Below are 18,249 nucleotides of genomic sequence, written 5' to 3' on the forward strand. Positions count from 1 at the left end.
ATTACAGAGGTAATCCCAGTATGCACAAATCTATGAGAGGGCAGGAACAGGCTCTACAGATCCCCGCACTTGGCCTCTGCTTGTGTCTATAGGGGCAGCACACAGATGAATTTCCCTTTTACTTGTTTTATTGTGACTGGATTACACCTTTTCATTTTTCATTGCAAAGTCTGCAATGTTATTTTGTGTGGTCTTTATTTTCAGAGTGGAGTTCGAGCAGTCGCAGTTGAAATAGTCTTGTGATTCTGACTGAATTTTTGTTTAATCCCTAGCCAGTAAGAAATCTTTTGAAGTAACAAAGCTATGCTTCTCCGTGGGTTGATCTGGGCACACAATAATCAGAGAGAGACAGCAGGCAAATGTACTTTGGAGCAGAAATCACAGGTTTGATGCTAGATCCCTTACAGCTCCGGAGAGCTACTCTCCTCAGGTTTTGGCTCTAGTGTTGCATACTTTCCCCTTGCTCCAAAGAGAAGAGCAACAGTGTGAGGACCTCGGTCTATTAAGCCCTTCAGTCCCCCCTGCTGCTGGCCTAAGACCAAGTGACATAACCCTTGCTGCAGGGTCTGCCTTGCGCTTGCTGAGCAGCCCCGCTGGTCTTCCACTGCACAGAGCCCTGCTCCACAGCATGGCTGCAGCTCGCAGGGCAGCCCCATGGCCGAGATACAGGCTGGGACCACCAGAGAAAAAATAAGCTCATGGTTATGCTGTGGAGTTCATCTGTGGTGCATGAAAACAGAGAGGGAAAAAAACAGCTTGAGGTGCGTAAGTCCGGGCTGTGGCTTGGGCAGACATGCTCTGGATCTGCTGCTTCTTGAAAGAGTACTTTGAAACCCAGCTAACTATTACATGGCTGCCATAAAACATGCAGGTGCAAAAGCATGGCAAACAAGAAAAAAAAAATGCACAGAAAAGACTGATGTAGAGGAACAGCCTGAAAGTGATGCCTCTTCTTTCATCTCCATCTCCCTCAGAGGAGTGCAGTTCCCATCACACAGGAGGATGCAAGGTGGTTTTGCACCTCTCTTGGGCTGCCTTGCACACCTCAAGAATATGAAGAGTTCCTACATATAAACCAGATTGCTTCAATACAGAGGAGAATCACAATGCTTCAGCTCCACAAACAATACACAATGCTGGAACAACCTGAAAATATATTTTCCCAACTATGTTCAATAAATCATAAATACAAGATTGTAGACACGGGAAATAGGTGTTGCTGCCACTTACAGTCCTATTCAAATTGACTTTGGAGCTTGTGAAATGATTTCTAAACTTCAGTGAACAGAACTGCATGTACATCTAAGTATCCTCTTGTGACTTATTCAGAGAAGATATTTATCTTGTCTGGGCTTGTATCTCAATGTATATACTTTCCATCTCTTAAACATAGAAAAAAATTGAAAAATTATAATTCAAAGGAAAATTATTTATAATTTAGCCTTCATCCTGCTGGGTCAGAGTGCAGGAAAAGATTTTGGCATCAAAATGTGCTTTGAGGTAGCAATTCCAGGTCACCATCCAGGTGTCCAGCTTGGCTGTCCTGCAGCTGTGCTGGTGCTGTCACAAGTGTTCACTCTCTCCTTTGGCCCCAGTAATCATGACACGTGTTTAAAGACAATTTACACTTTATTTAGGAGACATTCATAATACTGAAATTTTATTCAGGTGGCGTCTATGGTGTTGTGTACCAGCTTAACATGTGAACCTGAGCTTGTGTTATTTGTGTTACATCTGCGCATTAAAACTGGGCCAGTGTGACAATGCGTCGAGGACAACCAGGAACCATCTTGGCTTATTCTGGGGACTTGTGTGAGCTGCAGAGCAGAAAATCTGCAACATGTGTCTAGAAATCAGTTGCTCTGGGGAAAAGTAGGACAAATATGTTAGGAGAACCAGGCCTGGATGGCTAAACAAAAATGTGGTGCAAAAAGAACAGACTAGCAATATAGTATAAGGTCCTGTGGTTTTTTTTGTTTGTTTGTTTGTTTGTTTGTTTGTTTTCCCTTAAGCATATGGTAGATATCATAACATCATGTCAATCAACAGACCTAAAATGCTACATAACCTGATTTTCAAAGCTCCTACATCTATGTTAATATGTCACAGAGAGAACTTGAAGTGCTGTATTGGTAACTGATGCTGTTAATCACAGCACTGCCTATACTATCTAGAAGCCTGGCATTTAGTATTTGCTATGGAAACTGTTTCACAGCTTTGCACTCTTTATTGCTCTCTGGTCTTCCGAACTATTAATATAGAAAATCACCTTTTTCTTTTTTTTTTTTCAGAGCCCCAGCAAGATGGCAGACATCTATTTTTGAAAGGCAGTGTCGATCTGTTTTAACATTGTGCAAGTTCTAATGACAGAAAATTATTTTAAATAAATAAATAAATAAATAATCCAATATTTTCTTGGTTCTTGGCTTTAGAAACCACCAGTTTTTTGCTGCCTTCACAAAGCTTTGTAAAAAACCCTGTGTATTTAAAAATATCAGGATATTGATCAATTAGGTTCCTCATATTCCCCTTTGCCTTGTTTTATTAAAGTAAGTGGTTAAGCAAGTAACAAGCTGGTACTTAGCAGTAGGCGAATTCCTTCCTATGTCTGTACACAGGGCCCTCCAAGTCTGTCTTTTGTCCATCCCATCTGGAGCTATGTGTGGTAGCCTGCACATCCACAGGCAGACACAGTCATTAAAATTGTCTGAGTCCCATGTAGGTGCATTAGCTGTAAGACAATCTTCCTATAGGTTTGGTGACTACAACCCTGAGCTGGGTATTTTATTACCTGGAGCCAATCCTTGTGCAGTATAGAATTCATGAAAGTAAAGAAAATGTGAACAATGTGAACTCTTCAGAAAAGTGGTCCTAAGAGCAGAAACAGTTTTTAAGCACCCACAGGCAAGTGCACTTCAAATTTTAAATAATTAATGTGTAAAAATTCTTAGATCCCTTCCACGAGAGCAGTGACCAGAGTATTTCTCACTGTTTTGCTCCCCTTACAGTCAAAGGACCAAATCATGCTGGCACCAGCCCCAGTTTCTCAACCACCCCCTTGGGACTGCCCCTGGAACCTTTCATCACTCACTATCCCGAGTCTTCCAGTCCTCCAGCACTTCAGTTTCTGGACTTCATGGTGCTAAAATTCCCAATCCCCTGGCTTTGCCAGGAGTTTAACTGCAGCAAAGCCTGCCTCCTGCAGTGCCAGACACCTACGGCTTCTGCCTCCTGAGGTTTTATCATGCTCATGCTAGTACATGTAGCCTAGTCCAAGTACTTTGAACCTTCTGGCCTCAAAAGCTTAGGATTTTGATTGCTTGCCGAATTGTTCTGTCTCAAATACCTGTGTTAGCTCATGCTGCGCTGCCTCAGCCCCCCAGCCTTTAATTACACAGCAACACGTACCCACTGGCGTGTTCACTGAATAATACAGACTTCTGTAACACGCAGAGGAGAATGGAAAACTATTGAAAATCAGCTTAATGTAAATGTATATATTCAGTACTTTCCAAACACAGTTTTTAAAAAGCTCAGCCACAGATACAAGAACAGGTCTGCTCTGCAGCACCACCTGCTGCAAAGAAATATGCTTGGTTTGCTATCAAGCTCGAGAAACTTAACTGTTGAATCAAGCCACACATCATACTCCTGTGGATTTGGGTTGGGAACAAGTGTTATAGGATTTACCTTGGGCCAGATGACGCAGCACTGCTGCACGGGGATTCAAGGATTGGCTCATGTGTCCCTGTTTAAGAGGTGTTACTTAAATGCAGGTGGTTTTTTTCAGTCTAAGAAACTTTTTCAATGTTTTGGTAGTACTGCTGTGGCAGAAGATATTTCAGCTGCTCTCAGTTTGATAATATTAACATAAGGCAACACAGCATTTAAAAATATTTTTAAATGATTCAATAAACACTGAACTGACAGTTTAGCATGCAACTGCCACAAAACTATATCTTAGTGGTGAAGAATTTTTCATCTCTTTTTCCTGATATATTTTCCTATAGGGTATGTAAATAATGCACCAAAATAATAAATTCACAGAATCTGGACTTAGGTTTGCCCATCACAATAAGAAAGAGGATTTTTTGTTTATTACCTTTAAAATCCTTATCGGTTGTGTTGAGCTCTGAGAAGGGATTTGTGTTGGGCAGCATGGATCAGAGCAGCCTGGAAGATGTGCTGGGTACCCCAGTGCTGGCTGGCTCCTGCAGGAGGGTGAAAGGGGATTGCAATGCCGATGCCATGATATGACCAGCGTCAATGGCACGTTCAGTTAATACACTCCAGGGTGTAAATGGCCCAGCTGTGCACCTTTTTTTTCCTTTGCCTAATTCTCCAGGTGCTCTTTGTGTTATGCTGGGTTATGGTGAGCTCTGTTACATACGATTTATGTTGCGTTAGGCATGCATTTGTGTTGTGTGGCGTTGAGAGCCGCCTTCCCTCTGCCCCTCGGTGCAATTGTGGGGAAATCTCCGCTAAACCCTTTCTGCAGGATGTGAGCCGCAGCTGTCCCAGGCATGCCGGCTGAATTTCCAGCTATGCCCTGCCCTCTTGCGGTGTCCTGCCTGCCTCACCGCTTCTTGCTGCTCCCACAGCCCCCAAAAATCAGTGCCGGGGGACAACTCCCCCCCCCTCCCCCCCAAGCCCCAGCGATGCTGCGGGTACAGATCGGTACCACTGTGTACCTTAGTGAAACGACCAGGGGAAAATTACAGAAAAAAATAAAAATAAAAAATCTCCTAATGCCAACACTTTCCTCTTCTTAGCTATAAATGCAGCATTTAGCCCCCTTTCAGATTTTTTTAGCCCAGTCATATAGCTCCCGTTTTTATGTTGGCCCTTTCCCCGTAATAATATAGTTGTTTTATTCCCTTTAGTATAGTTTGCTCCTTCCGAAGCATTAATGCAGTGAGTGGCTGTTTTACGAGCCAGAGGCAGGTGAGAGCCTTTCTGCAGATCCCACTCCACCCCTCCTTACCTTGAGGTGAAATCTCCCAGTACAACACGAAACAAAAAGCCCAGTCCCTGGTGAGCTCGGCTGATACCTTTCCAGCCAAGGCAACATGGTTTCCCCAAGTTATATCATTATTTTCCTGTCCTAAGCCTTTTCAGCTGATCAAAAAATCAATTCTTCCTTTCCATCTGACAGCTGCATGTCTCTCCTCTTTCTGCTTATTTCTCTGTCCAATTTCTTCTATTTTTTGGCTACCTTGCTTGGTTTTATTTTCTTCAGTGCAATTTTGCACAATCGATTTCTCTCACCACTCCAGGATTTCATTTGACTCAGCTGCAAGACTTCTTTCCTATGTCTCCCCCTCCTATACCTTCCTGCAACTGTTGTGTCACATCCTTTGGTCCTTGGTTCAAAAACTGGGGGAAAAGACCCAGCTTGGTTGGCTGTGCCGTGAGCATCACTGGTGAATAAGGCCTTTGGCCTCTGGGAAATTTAAAATATAAAATGTAAAATATTTGATAATTGGGATGTGCTGGTTTTAGATTTATCAAAAGCTAAAGCTCACATTATTTGCAAGTCATCTGTGGTTTAGGCCCCTGTAGCCTGAAATAAAGAAAGTTTTAGGAGCTGCTCCCAGGATGAGTTTTTCCTTCTACTGCAATGCTCTGAGTGCAAGCTCAACCCTTCCCTTTGCTCATTCCCATTCATTATTAAAGTAGAAAAAGAGATCATTTTCTAAGTGTGTGCGCTACAGCCAGATGGAGGAAATAACTGTGAATTAGTCTGCACTCTGTTTTAATAGTGAATGGCTTAATGATAGCTTGCCTGTGTTTTCCTTGGGGAAGATGCTACTTGCAATGCCACCACTACCATGCAATGAGTTGTTACCCCAGCAACTGCTACTTCTGTGACTAAATGCCAATTTTGAAGCTCTTAGAGTTATATTTTCAGCATTCTTCCTCTAGATCATGCACGTCAGATGGACGTACCTGGGCAGCAGGAGGGGCTGGGGACCCCCGCTGTCCCCATGGTCCTTCTGCTCTGGTGTGAGCATCCTGTGCCAGGCAGTGCAGTTAGTGTCCCAGCCCCAGAGGCATTAACCAGCTCACTGCCCTATACAGGCATTTTTTTTTTCTCAGCAAGTGGATGCTCAGAAGCTGTGAGGGTGAGGGACAGGAAGCATTTCCTTCCTGTGAAATGCGATACGTTGATTGCTATTTGTGCCTCTTTAAAACATTATTTTCTGTTAATTGGGGCTTAGTGTGTACACAGCAGGACTCTAATTTTCAACGGCAGATTTCAGCCTCGAACTCCATTAAGCCCCTGCCACTCTGACAATCATTTTAAGGGCCTTTCAGTTGATGGAGGCAGCACAGAGAGCAGGCAGAGTTTCCACGGGAGCCGTGACTTAAAAGCAGGGGTCCCCAGCATGACACTGCCGAAATCTCTCAAGCCTCTGCTGCTACTGACATCCTTCCCTTGACAGAGGCTGTGCCAGAGAGCTGGTCCAGAGAGAAGCGTGGATCAAAGTCTGTAGCAGTACCTCTGTAAGCCAGGATTCTCAGGACAGCAGTCTGGCAAGTGTATTAATGGCAATGATATGCATGTATTAATACTTAGAAGCACTGCTACAATAAATGGAGCCAGAAAATCTGGGCATTTGATGCCCTGTGGACATACGAAAAGAACTGGATTTTTTTTTCAACCTGCCTTTTCCTTTTTCAAAGAAAAAAAAAAAATGTCAAACCCACAACCTATGGCACACGTTAGCCACAAGATGGTACTGCAACACAAGCGTTTCTGTTAGAAAACTACTGCTCAGAAAAGCCTGGTTGGGCTTGCCCGTGGCAGGGCTATCTGTTGGGAGATATCTATTACCTTTTTGCACCACATTTGTGCCTCGTCTATAATAAAAGAGCGTTGGTTGGAAGATGGATTAATTTCTTAGCAGAAAGTTGTATTCAGATCCGTGAGAACCCTGCTGCTTGTTTTCAGTTTGTTTAGCTGAGGCATACAAGCCTGTGCTCTGGACTCAGCAGATAACAGCGTATCATTTTCTTTGTAAATCAGTGCCTGTTTTTCTTAGCAGGAGAGCCTTTGTTTTCACTGCGTGTCTTCCAGCCAGCCAACGTGCTTGGCCCTAGCATACAAGGTCTTACAGAAAGCACATTTTGCATTCTTCTGCAGTAGCAGCAAGAACATTTGGTAACGACCCTTTCCTCAGTGCCTTTGGGCTCAGGAAAGCTGCATCCTCGCCTGATTACTTTAGTTCAGCAGAGATAAGAGTAAATAGGGAATGAAGCACACATTTTCTGAGCTCTGTGCAAAGAGCCACTGCTACACTTTGGCCAACACGAAAACATATTGTCTTGATAGTAAGTTTAAATTCTTGGCAAATTACTGCTCTTGGGATGTAGGACAAGTCAAGGCTACAGCACATAACAACAATAATATCATATTCTTTCACGTCTAGAACTGTCAACAGGAAGGTAAAGAGACTGGAAAATTTTTGGATGAGCCTTGTCACGTGTAGAGATTTGCTGTGAGGCCAGAGTGAAGCCACTGAACGGCAGTGGTACTTTGCTCTGGCTGCAGAGGAGGGGTCTGACACCCACCATTACTCAGGAAGATCAAATGCTATTCTGAGTCACCAGTTCAATATTTTTTTCCAGTCTGTACCAGACAGCAAAATCCTTACCACCACCACCTCCATCCCTGCCCCCTAAACCGCCCAAGAGATGCCCTCTTTAATTTTCTACTTTTTAATATTTAGCCTTTCAATAACACAGTGTCGTAAGATGGTTCCTTAAATCATGAGATCATGTTCTGGAGCTTACGAAACAGATAAAGACATAAAAGCAACCTCATCGGAAACTTCACTTTTGGCCTTACAGATTATCAATAACTATAGCTCCTTCCCCCTGTGTTAGTTTTCTATACACTCTATGGTGACATTCAGAGCACCAACGGCTCTATGTTGAACCTATCCTTGCTTGAGATGCCATCACTGTCCTCCTTTGCATAGGGAACCCTCAACCTTTCCCCTTCCTGTGAGCCATAACTAGGCAAGATTGTGGTCTAGCAATGTGCTGGGGCTGATTCAACCTAGGGCAGAAATTTTGACATTGAGGCATGTTCTAATTTACATTGTACAAGTAGGCAATGGACATAGAGAATCTCCCTGGCCATTGGTGAAATTCATGTTCAGCACCATGCCCAAACTAGTGCATATGATTTGTTCAGGGAATTGATGTTCACACTAAATGAAAACAACACTCATTAGCATTTAGGGTTGGTTAAGATAGTATCAGATCGTGGTTGTAGCTGGCAACTAAACAGAAATACAGAAATGTGTGTCCATAGCAGTTATGTTTAATAAAATTTCCATATAGTTTTACTGGCCATGTGGCGTTGATTCTAATTCAGAGAACAGCTAGCAGAAATGTGTAGTATAAATAAAATATAGAGTGAAAATTTTAGTGGTGAATTGATTCTGACTTTCTGATTCATGTTGCCATAATACTTTTTTTTAGACTGATAAAAAAAAAAATCCATTCTCACTCCTCTAAGAAGTTTTGATCTATAAACATTTCTGAACCAGAGCTAAACAGTTCTAGTTGTCCAGAACAGCTTACCTAAATTTCTTATTTTAGGCATTCCAGACTCCAAACTGAATCCAAAGTTTCTCCACCATCCTTATAATAGCTTTTCCTCAAGTCTTTATTTTCAAGCCTTTTTTAAACTAGATGTACACAGTGTGCAACTAGTTCATTATTTAACATATCCTTTCCATAATGATACATGACATGGTGTATCCTGTCCATTAATGCATTTAATGACCAGATTTCGTAGTGATTTAAAAATGCACACTTTTTGCAATGGAGTAGAGCACTTGTGTAGGACCAAAGAGAAAACTCCATAAAAGCTCTCTATGGCCAGCATTGACTTTACATCAAGCCCGATAGTGGTTTCCTAGGAAAATGTGAATGATATGAATAGATGATACATGTTTGTGTTTACATGAACAAAATGTGGAAGGCAAATGGATTTGTTACACTAAACATTGAATGTGGACTGTTGTTTAAATTTCCGTCATCCATTCATATGTGAATATAAAATTTCTTTTGATTTTGGGGCTAGGAAAGCCTATTTATACTGAAGACATAAATTAGACTTTGAAATTTATGTGAATGCAATTATCTATTAAAGTTACTTTCAGAATTAAGGAGACATAGAAACCTTCGTGTGAGAGAAGACTATTTGTGAACATGCTGACAAAAAGAAACAAAATTTTTGGTTGAATTCACTTAAAAAATTTAATGACTACATGACACTGATAGTTTGAAAAAATGAATGAATAATATATATTGAAAATGAGATTATAAGTGTAATTGTAAGAAATTGATGCTAATTCCATGTTGCAGCATCTTAGAGAAGGTTAAACTTCTACATCCCAGCCGAGAGTGTAAGACATAGCCTAGTGCTTTTCCATCCTACACTTCTGCTGGGGCAAAAGAAGTTGCAAGAAACTCATAAGCAAGATGCTTTACATTCTCACAAGGAAAATGTGATATAACTGTCATGAAGTGTGCTGACTGAAGGTGAGAGTCTCATCTCATCAATCGGCTTCTCTTTGGAATGGGAAAAATGTAAATATCCACGCACAAAAATAGAATTTAAAAAAATAAAAACTCCTTTAAGCACTGTATTTGTGGCACTAAATTTACATATTATGTCCTTTTCCATAAAAAAGCATCATCAAAAAGAACTTGTGCCAGTTTTGTATTAAAAGGCCTGTAGAAATCTCTTAAAATTGCCTTTGTTGTTGGTAGCATAGGTCCCAGGCTTCTGTCTTCAGGTCGTCTAGTGTTTGATGCAGGACTCTTTGTAATCAGAGCTTCTTGTTTCTCACTTAGAGGTCCTGTGGAAAAATAGAATACTATCTTAGTATTCTTCCCCCAAAATACCCATGCTAAAGAAAAAAAATGAATAAGTTGGAAGGTTTGCCAAGTGAAGACAAATGGAATTTTTGTTAGCACAGACAGTGTTTCAGAATATTGAATACAGGTTTAGATTAGTGAAATGAATCATTTTTGGTAAATATGGAAATATGTTTCTCTCTCATATTAATTAATCATCTGTAAAACAAACACCATAAGTCACTTCTAGAGGAAAAGATTTGTTTTCAGAAAATAACGCTGACACTGAATATACTCCCTGTCCATTCTGTCCATTTTGGAATCAAAATTCTTTTTTTTTTTTTTTTTCTTTTACTGTTATTTCATTTAATGATGTGAGTTGTCTGCTCCCTAGTAGAAACTCCATTAGACTCACTCATGGGTTATACAAGCCCCCCCCTCACCCCCTCCTTTTTTTTTTTTTTTTTTTTTTTCCTGTTTCTGAGGTTGTCAGTGGGATCAAAGTGATGCCCAGGTATAGTGATATATATGGATATATGTACACGTAACACAGATATTGCAGGCGTAAATCTTAGCCCTTGACAACGTACTTCAGAAAGATAAGCACCCACAGACTTTTCCAGCATAAACCATCTTCAAGAAGAAGATGCCAAGCTCTTCATCTGTTCAATCTGCCACATTCAAACTTTCTCATCATCTAGACCAGCGTTTGGACCAGTCAGACTATTTTGCAGCCACGTTTTCATCCTCTTGCTACTGTCAAATCAACATTGGGCAACAGTTTGTCTGCCAGCATTTCTCCAAGAATTAGCAACAGATGTCTCAGTCAACACAGCAAAAACACAGTTTTCCCCTTCTCCCTAGCTAAAAACACAACCTTTCAACATACCCACATTTAGATGCTGGATCAGTTTTAGCTGGCAACAGCATTCACAACCTGGTAACACTTGAAGCTGTTTAAATTGCGTGGGATAGCTCTTGCACCTATGTAAGCCCATGACAAACAAGCCCTCACTGCCTTCAGAAGCAGGACTGGCTTCTGTCTGATAAGATATATCCCTACAATGTGAAAGGTTTTAATATATTATTTTTTTTTAATATACTTTTATTAAATTCTTCTAACACCAACTGTTCTATGGGAATTTGGGAATTTTAATTTTGCTTGACTCAAGGCAACAAGATTAATGAATCCTTCAAGACTGATTCACATGCTTTTGTTTTGTCTGCTAATATCGCAAAAATGACCTAAGAAGGATAATAATGATTTTTTGTACTTATCTGAGAACAGACAGAGGACACCTACCGAGATCCAGAAACTGGAACACCATGTGCATGGTGTATTTCACATTTGATGCATGATCCTCTAAACGGAGAACAAGTATCTGATCTTTGTCAAAAACAGTCAGCCAGTCCAAAAGATAGACAACATAAAGCCCAACCTGCAACCTTACCTATAAGCACAAAAAAAAAAAAAAAAAAAAAAAAAAAAAAAAGTATGAAAATCTAATTAATTTACATCACTTTGAGCAAAAACAAACCAATATTCACATATGTCTTCTGGGCAAAAATCCCAAATATGTTCTCTGGAAGGACTATGAAAAGAAAACACATGAAAAAAATTAGTCTTACTCTTGCTTTCAGTGAGGCTTATGTAAATCTTTGCAAATGGCCTAGCTACGAGTGGAAACATTTTATGAAGGACCTGACCATGCACTCCTTCCTGCAGCATTTGCTGAATCAGCTGCAGCTCTGCGTAACAGCGTTGCCTCCTAGAAGCTCAGTGGCTTCTGATTGTGATCTCTAGATCTAGATCTAGGCTGCAGCAGTGGCTGCTCGTCAGCGTTCGTGGTGTGTCGGCTGAGCACACGCTGAAAGCATCAGGTTGTGCAAACCAGAGAGGAGGAGGAAGGGTGGGAAAATCCTGTCCTGACCTGTTTCCCTCCAACCTCCTAAACTTTAGATAAGTTGCAATATCAAAGTCCAGCCTCTGACTGTGCTTATAATTTTCTAAAACCGCTCAGGCTCAAAAGACAGAAACATGAATCCCAAGTCATAAGTGTCTTTCATAAAAGAGACTTAACAACTTTAGTCTCATTACCACAGTACTGAAGACAGATAACAAGTCTCTTTAGTTTCTTACTCGGACTCATGTACCTAAACTACCTAAATTCCCCCCAAATAAGCCAATTTTTGGATTATTGCTAAGCGACTGTTATCATGATGTGAGATTCTGATGTGCCTTTGACTGCTTTTTACAATAAGCCTCCATATTTAGTAGACTTCTTTACATACGTGCTGTACAAGAATTTGAACTCTTATTTGATTAAAAATGTGATTATCTTAGCTAGTATCCGGTTTCACTGAACTCTGGGGAAACACATAACTCAGCACTGGGTTTCACTTTTTTCTTCTGATAAAGGTGAGTGAAACTCCATTCTCAGCTGCACGGTACATGTTGGCAGTGCAGTGCTTTCCCCAGACAGGCCTAGAATCTTTCTTTAAAACTTTTCACCAGAAACAGGAGTTTTAACTAATCTGTCCCATTACTTTTCAGTTTTCTTCAGGAACCTTGATTTCCTACCCTATATAGCACATTTTACTGACTTCTTCCAAAACATGTCATCTTCTTCCATAAGATTCAGTGCACTTCCATAAGATTCATCCTGCACATCAAAGGGCACCAGTGGGGTTTCCCAAGCTATTCTCCCTTCCATAACATCCACATCTGCGGGCTTGGTTTGATTCCCTTGGCTCAGCTTGCCTTTCTCTAGATTTCTCTGTTTTTCACTGATTCTCCACACGGATAAGCTGACAAATGCCCCATTCCTTACAGGTTGGCATCCAGCACCAGTGACATCTATGACACTCACCTCTCTTCTTTCAGGAACATACTAACTAATAGCAAAACACAATTGGCAGTCTAATAAGCTCACAGGGGAAAATGACCCCAACTTTTTCAATCTATAGGAAACAATGCACATAACAGAGATTATCAACTTGTCTGAACAAGGGGCTGGAGAAGTCCAGAGGAACACAGTTAGCATCTGTGTTTTCTTATGAACATCTGCTTGGGTTTGTGTCTTCTGAGGGCTGCCTAAGACAACAAATGAAGAGTGTTTCTGCACCCTGAGGAAGAATAGAGAGGAAAAAAATCTCTCCTTCTGGTTCTCTCCCTGCCTTTCTCTCAACACTGGAAGAAATCTGTTTATGCAAGCAGATGCTTGGGAAGTATTTTAGCACCACCTGGCAGCAACTCATGTCCGTGGAGGTCCTGGAGGCTACCATCCAAGCCTTATGGCTCCACACTACTGCCAAGGTAAGGAAGAGGAATATCCCATTTTCCCTGCTGCTGTGGGGCTCAGGCCTGTGTGATGCACTCATTTATGGTCATTTTATTGACTGAAAGAAACAATAACTTCACCCTGGGGACAAAGGAGGGAAGTATTCCCTCTGAAGCTGTTAAAGCCTTAGCAAATAAAACAGGATTGTAATGGCAAATTGACCAGACTTGATACTTTAAGTCAGTCTCCTCGGTATTATTCTGCATAGGCTTTCATGTCCCTCTCAAGGAAAATTCAAAGCCAGTTCTACACTAAAAATGTGAATTTTGGAATACTGAGCCTGTAACATCAATCCTCTGCCAGCAGTTTCTGTATTTCTTTTTATCATTTTTTAAATGTGCACAATTTATAAAAGGAGGATTTATCTAGTTATTGGTAGACTTCTCTTGTGAAAGAATACATAATTTATTCTGATTTTGAGGCAATTTCCTACCACAAAGATCCTTGCCAGAGCTACTTTTTGGAGAGATCTGCAAAAAGCTTACACATTAAACTGTAATCTTCGCTAAATGTGCTCTCCATACGCCTGCACAATAGAAAGACTGTATTATTGCTGTTGGCATTCATCAGGGAACAGACTGAGGAGACAGCTGAGCCAGTACATCAGCTTTTACATGCTTACATATATATTTATGTCATCCGCTTTACAAATGAAAAGGAAGAAAGTTTTATTTCTTGATGTTTATAGGCACAGCATTTTGGCATTTTAACAGCCTTGACACAGTGTGTCATTATCCAAGCGAGGAATCCGACGTTATTGGAAATACGTACGGGCATGGCATTGTTAAGGGTGTTGTTGTAGACGCAGGCTCTCAGTGAGTAATCCAGCATGCAATTCTCAAACAGCTGCAGTGATTCTGCCACTTTTTCATGAAAATCTTCTGCAGATTTATTAGCACTTGCAAAGTACAGATAATCAGAGTACAATCTGTGGATGAAATACGTGCAAGTAAATGACAGAGGAAATGAAAGAAGATCTATTTACATGACAATGGCAATCACTTACATGAATTGAGAGCAGTGGCACGTGTGTGTAACATTGCCCCAGCAGCCCTGCTCAGCCATGACACATTTTCTATTCAATTTGATGGGCTTTGGCTCAGAATGACAGCTACTCCATGGAGCCGCTCAAAATCTTCCCCACTTGCTAGGTCAGCGTCTTGTGAGATCTAGACCCTAGTAATTGCATGAGCCATTGTTTTCTCATAAAGGCAAATTTTTTGAATGTACACACTTTAAATTTGTGTTATCTATAAAAGGTAGAACTGGTCTGGGCAGATATCGGTACCCCTCTGTACAAGGTGCTCCACACTGCCATGGATAGAAACAGTCCTCATCTCAACAGCTCACAGTTGAAACCAAACCCAACAGAAGAATGAGAAGAGTTAGAAACAATTTTTCTCTGATTACTAAGCTAGCCTTGGTAACACTTGAGAGGGATTTGCTTTCCCAGTATTCTCATAGTACCCATATTACAACTCCATGGCACCATCTCCCAACATGAGGTATCTTTCAGCCTCTTAAAAAACAAAACAACAACAAAAAAAAAAGACTCATTTTATTGTTGTTGTAGGCTTTCCTATTGCACTCACTTTATATTTTTAATTCCCTAGGTTGCCACAGGTACTTTAAAATTCATCATTTAATTTGGAAAGTTTAGGCCCTAATCCAGCAAAGCACTTAAGCACAGGAATAGCCCCTCTGCACTCATTATTTATGTTAGTGTTTTGCAAGAACAAGATTTTAATTCCCATACGACAGACAGAAATTCTCTGTTCATTTGAAAAGGAAGAGAAGGGATGCATATGTTGCAGTCTGTTTTTAATTCACTTTTTACACCCTTTAAAATAGAAATCACAGCAAAGTATAGAAAATGAGGCAACAGTAACCGATGCATCATCCATTAAGAAAGACTGAAAATCATTACTTTTGCCCAGTTCTTTCCAGTCTGGCAAATGCTGACGTGCTGCTGCCTGGCATCACTTCCCATGTCCACAGGAGACCCAGCTGCACAGGCATCACACAGACCCAGCTGCTGTGTCCTTCCCTTGCTCTTTGTAGTGAAAGCAGAGAATTTGCCAAGGTTGCTCAATTTACTAATTTAACAATATTCTGCCATACTATGCACTGCCCATTGTATGTGTATTTGATCTAGGTGTTTTGAAAACTGCTTAAAAATAAAAATCTCAGCAGACCGTGTTTGTATCAGTTATGTCCCACAGTTGTTAATTTAATGCTGATAAACTTAAAAAAAAATAAAATTAAACTGGGGCTTATATAAATATATATTTTTAAATAAAATATATAAAATATATTTATATATATATTTATATATATATTATATATATATAATTTTTAAATAAAAAACTATTTTTAAATTAAAAACTTTTAAATAAAAATTACTGGGGGCTTGTTTTTCATTTTGGAAAAATTACCATGAAAGTTAAGAAGAATTCATCTCAGTCCTGTTTGATGAACAATTTGGAGAAAATAGATATATAAATATATATATTTAAATGAAAAAGCTCCATCTCAGAGCACAGGAAAGGGTACCAGACATGGACCAGACTAACCAGTGCTTGAGGACAGTGATATCCAATTGTGCTTGAGGACCATGACCACCTGTACTCTTCTTCTGGGGTCCTTCTGCTGGACCCACCAAAGAGAGCAAGGATGAGATGAAGCAAAGCTATGGGGCAGAGCCAGCCAGCTTCAGCTACATTAGACACTCAACAGCATCTCCTGTTTGCAGAAAAGTGTGTGCCTGTGAAGAGTATCACTTAACAGCGAACAAACAACATGAACAAGACTCATCCTGGGTAGGGCACGACCAGCTGCTCCTGGAGGTGGAAAGGTTCCTGCCTGAGGAAATCAGCCAGCAGGCATCACGTACAGCATGGGCTGGCTGCTGTTTGTTTAAAAGGCTTAATAGAAGCGCTTAGTATTTCTAATCATGCATTAAAATAAACCCATAGTTTTAAAGACTTGCTGACATCTTATGGAAAACTATGATCTTGAAGACAAGCTCTCTCTCTCTGCAGGGCAGCTGAGATTTTCTATATTTCTTCCCATCTGTTTTTAATTCTGGGGACATCTGTGTGGTAATAAAACCTTTGCTGATTAGGATTTCAGCTGTTCAAGCTACTTGAAGTCATTACCCTCAATCCCCATCCATTACAATGAAATAAGGACACCATCAATACCCACCATCACCAACCTTGATGTCCTTCAAACACACCCCATTTTCAGGGGCCTCTCACACTGGGGGGCACTGGGCAGTTGCTCTCAGACTTTGTGCAAGACCTGCACACTGCTCTCTCACCCTCCTGGCTATTGTAAGGTAACTGTCCCCCAGTGCTCCTTCCTCCATTCAGAGGAGCTGTGAGGTACAAGGGCATCACAAACAAGAAACCAATTTACCATACATACATTAAGGGAGGAGAAGCTCACTTTTCATCTCACTCCCATTACAGCTGGCAAAGAGCTACACCCACATTACAGAGGGTGGTTAAAGCAATCAGGGAACTTGTTGGTAATTTACATGAGGAATCCACTTCGGCCAGCTCTTTCTCATAAAATTACCATCTGTTAAATCCTGAGGTTAGAAGCTGTTAAAGGTTGAGAACTGTATTTGCTGACATGGGAAGCTCACACAGCTCTGCACCTCATGAGTAGGTCCCCATCAACATCTGCATTCTGCTCTCCCCTTTCCTGGGTGCTCCTGCGGCTCTGCCCCTGAGCTCTGACCCAGCCCCACGTAACCTCAATAGGTATCTGAAAAGGACTCTGCCTTTGTCTCCTTCACCCACACCACCCCCCCCATTATCCTCCTCCTTCAGAAGACAGTGGAAAGAAATCCCCTAGAAGTCTCAAACAAAACTAAGAGAAAGAGTGAAATGCAAATGGAAAGAAGGACATTTGTGGCTAAAACTGTGGAAAATCTTTAAAAAGCAGCTCATACTTTAGAAAAGTAGAGCCCTTCCTTTGCAGACAAGTCAGGAGGACAAAGGGTAAACTCCTAAGTACATGTATCTGTTAGTTCTGCTAGCTAAGGTTGCATTAGGAAGCTTTATGAGTGCTGCACCAACCATTTTTAATATATACATTAAAAAAAAAAAAAAAAAAAAAACTGACCAAATACCACACAAGCATCTATTCGTGCCCCAGAGCAAGACTGAATCAAGTTGTTATAGTAAGAAAATCTTCTTGCGTGCTTGTGCAATGCAATCCTTGCTCACCTTTCAACAGGATCTCTCAGCATGATGATAAGTTTGGCATTTGGTTGGAAGGCATGGATAAAATCCTGGATTAAGAAAGGAGGTTCTCCTTCGGTACTGTTGTCATAAAAGAAAATCCATGCATTGTTGTCCCACATCGTCGAGGCACTGGCCTCCCCTGGAAATGAAAAGCATCTCTGCTAGTAACTCATTTCATTCTTTGTATCAGTGTGGAAATCCAATAGCTGGTGTAGACCATTCAAAAGTTGACTTCAGCACACCTTCTGGGTTCTTCCAGACTGATCTGACCGAAGCACCCCAGAGCTAGAGGAGTCACACTGCCTCGACCTTTATGAAGCTAGTGATGGCTATGGCAGGTTTTATGCAATTACACATGAACTATTAATGTCCACACTGCTTCTTTTTTTTTTTTTTTTAGACATGTAACTGCAATTATTATAGAACAAGTGAAATGTAAGTATTTACTAAAGATTAACATTTCATTAAATGTCAAGCTCTTACATACTTAGATTCTGAAGAGGCATACTCTTACATGTAAGGCATTTCTACAGTGAGAAACACAATAGGTACCACCTCCGCAAGAACAAGGTATATGATGCTTCAGCTGCTAAATATATGATCTGATATGATGTTTTGAATTGCTCAGTCTTCCCTGTCTTTTTAACTAATAGTGGCATTTATGTGGCACACTGCTGCTTAATAAAGCATATATGATATAGAAGCCTTTTGGAAACTTCCACCCTTTGACAGCCTAATGAGAGCTAGTTAATGAGTTTTTTTGAATCAAAAGG

General features: G+C 40.7%; 1 protein-coding gene across 1 annotated transcript in view; it reads right to left on the reverse strand.

Moving 5' to 3' along the window:
• Positions 1-8,262: 8,262 nt before the first annotated feature.
• Positions 8,263-18,249, reverse strand: part of CHST15 (carbohydrate sulfotransferase 15) — a 46,685-nt gene continuing 36,698 nt past the window's right edge. The window contains exons 5-8 of the mRNA XM_084290490.1: positions 17,459-17,615; positions 13,992-14,148; positions 11,183-11,330; positions 8,263-9,881 (exon numbers count right to left, since the gene is read on the reverse strand). Of these exons, the coding sequence (XP_084146616.1) occupies positions 9,691-9,881; positions 11,183-11,330; positions 13,992-14,148; positions 17,459-17,615 (653 nt within the window). The 3' untranslated portion in view covers positions 8,263-9,690. The remainder of the gene's footprint in view (positions 9,882-11,182; positions 11,331-13,991; positions 14,149-17,458; positions 17,616-18,249) is intronic.

The sequence above is a fragment of the Netta rufina genome, assembly GCF_964035555.1.
Source record: "Netta rufina genome assembly, chromosome: 7".
NCBI classification, from domain to species: domain Eukaryota; kingdom Metazoa; phylum Chordata; class Aves; order Anseriformes; family Anatidae; genus Netta; species Netta rufina.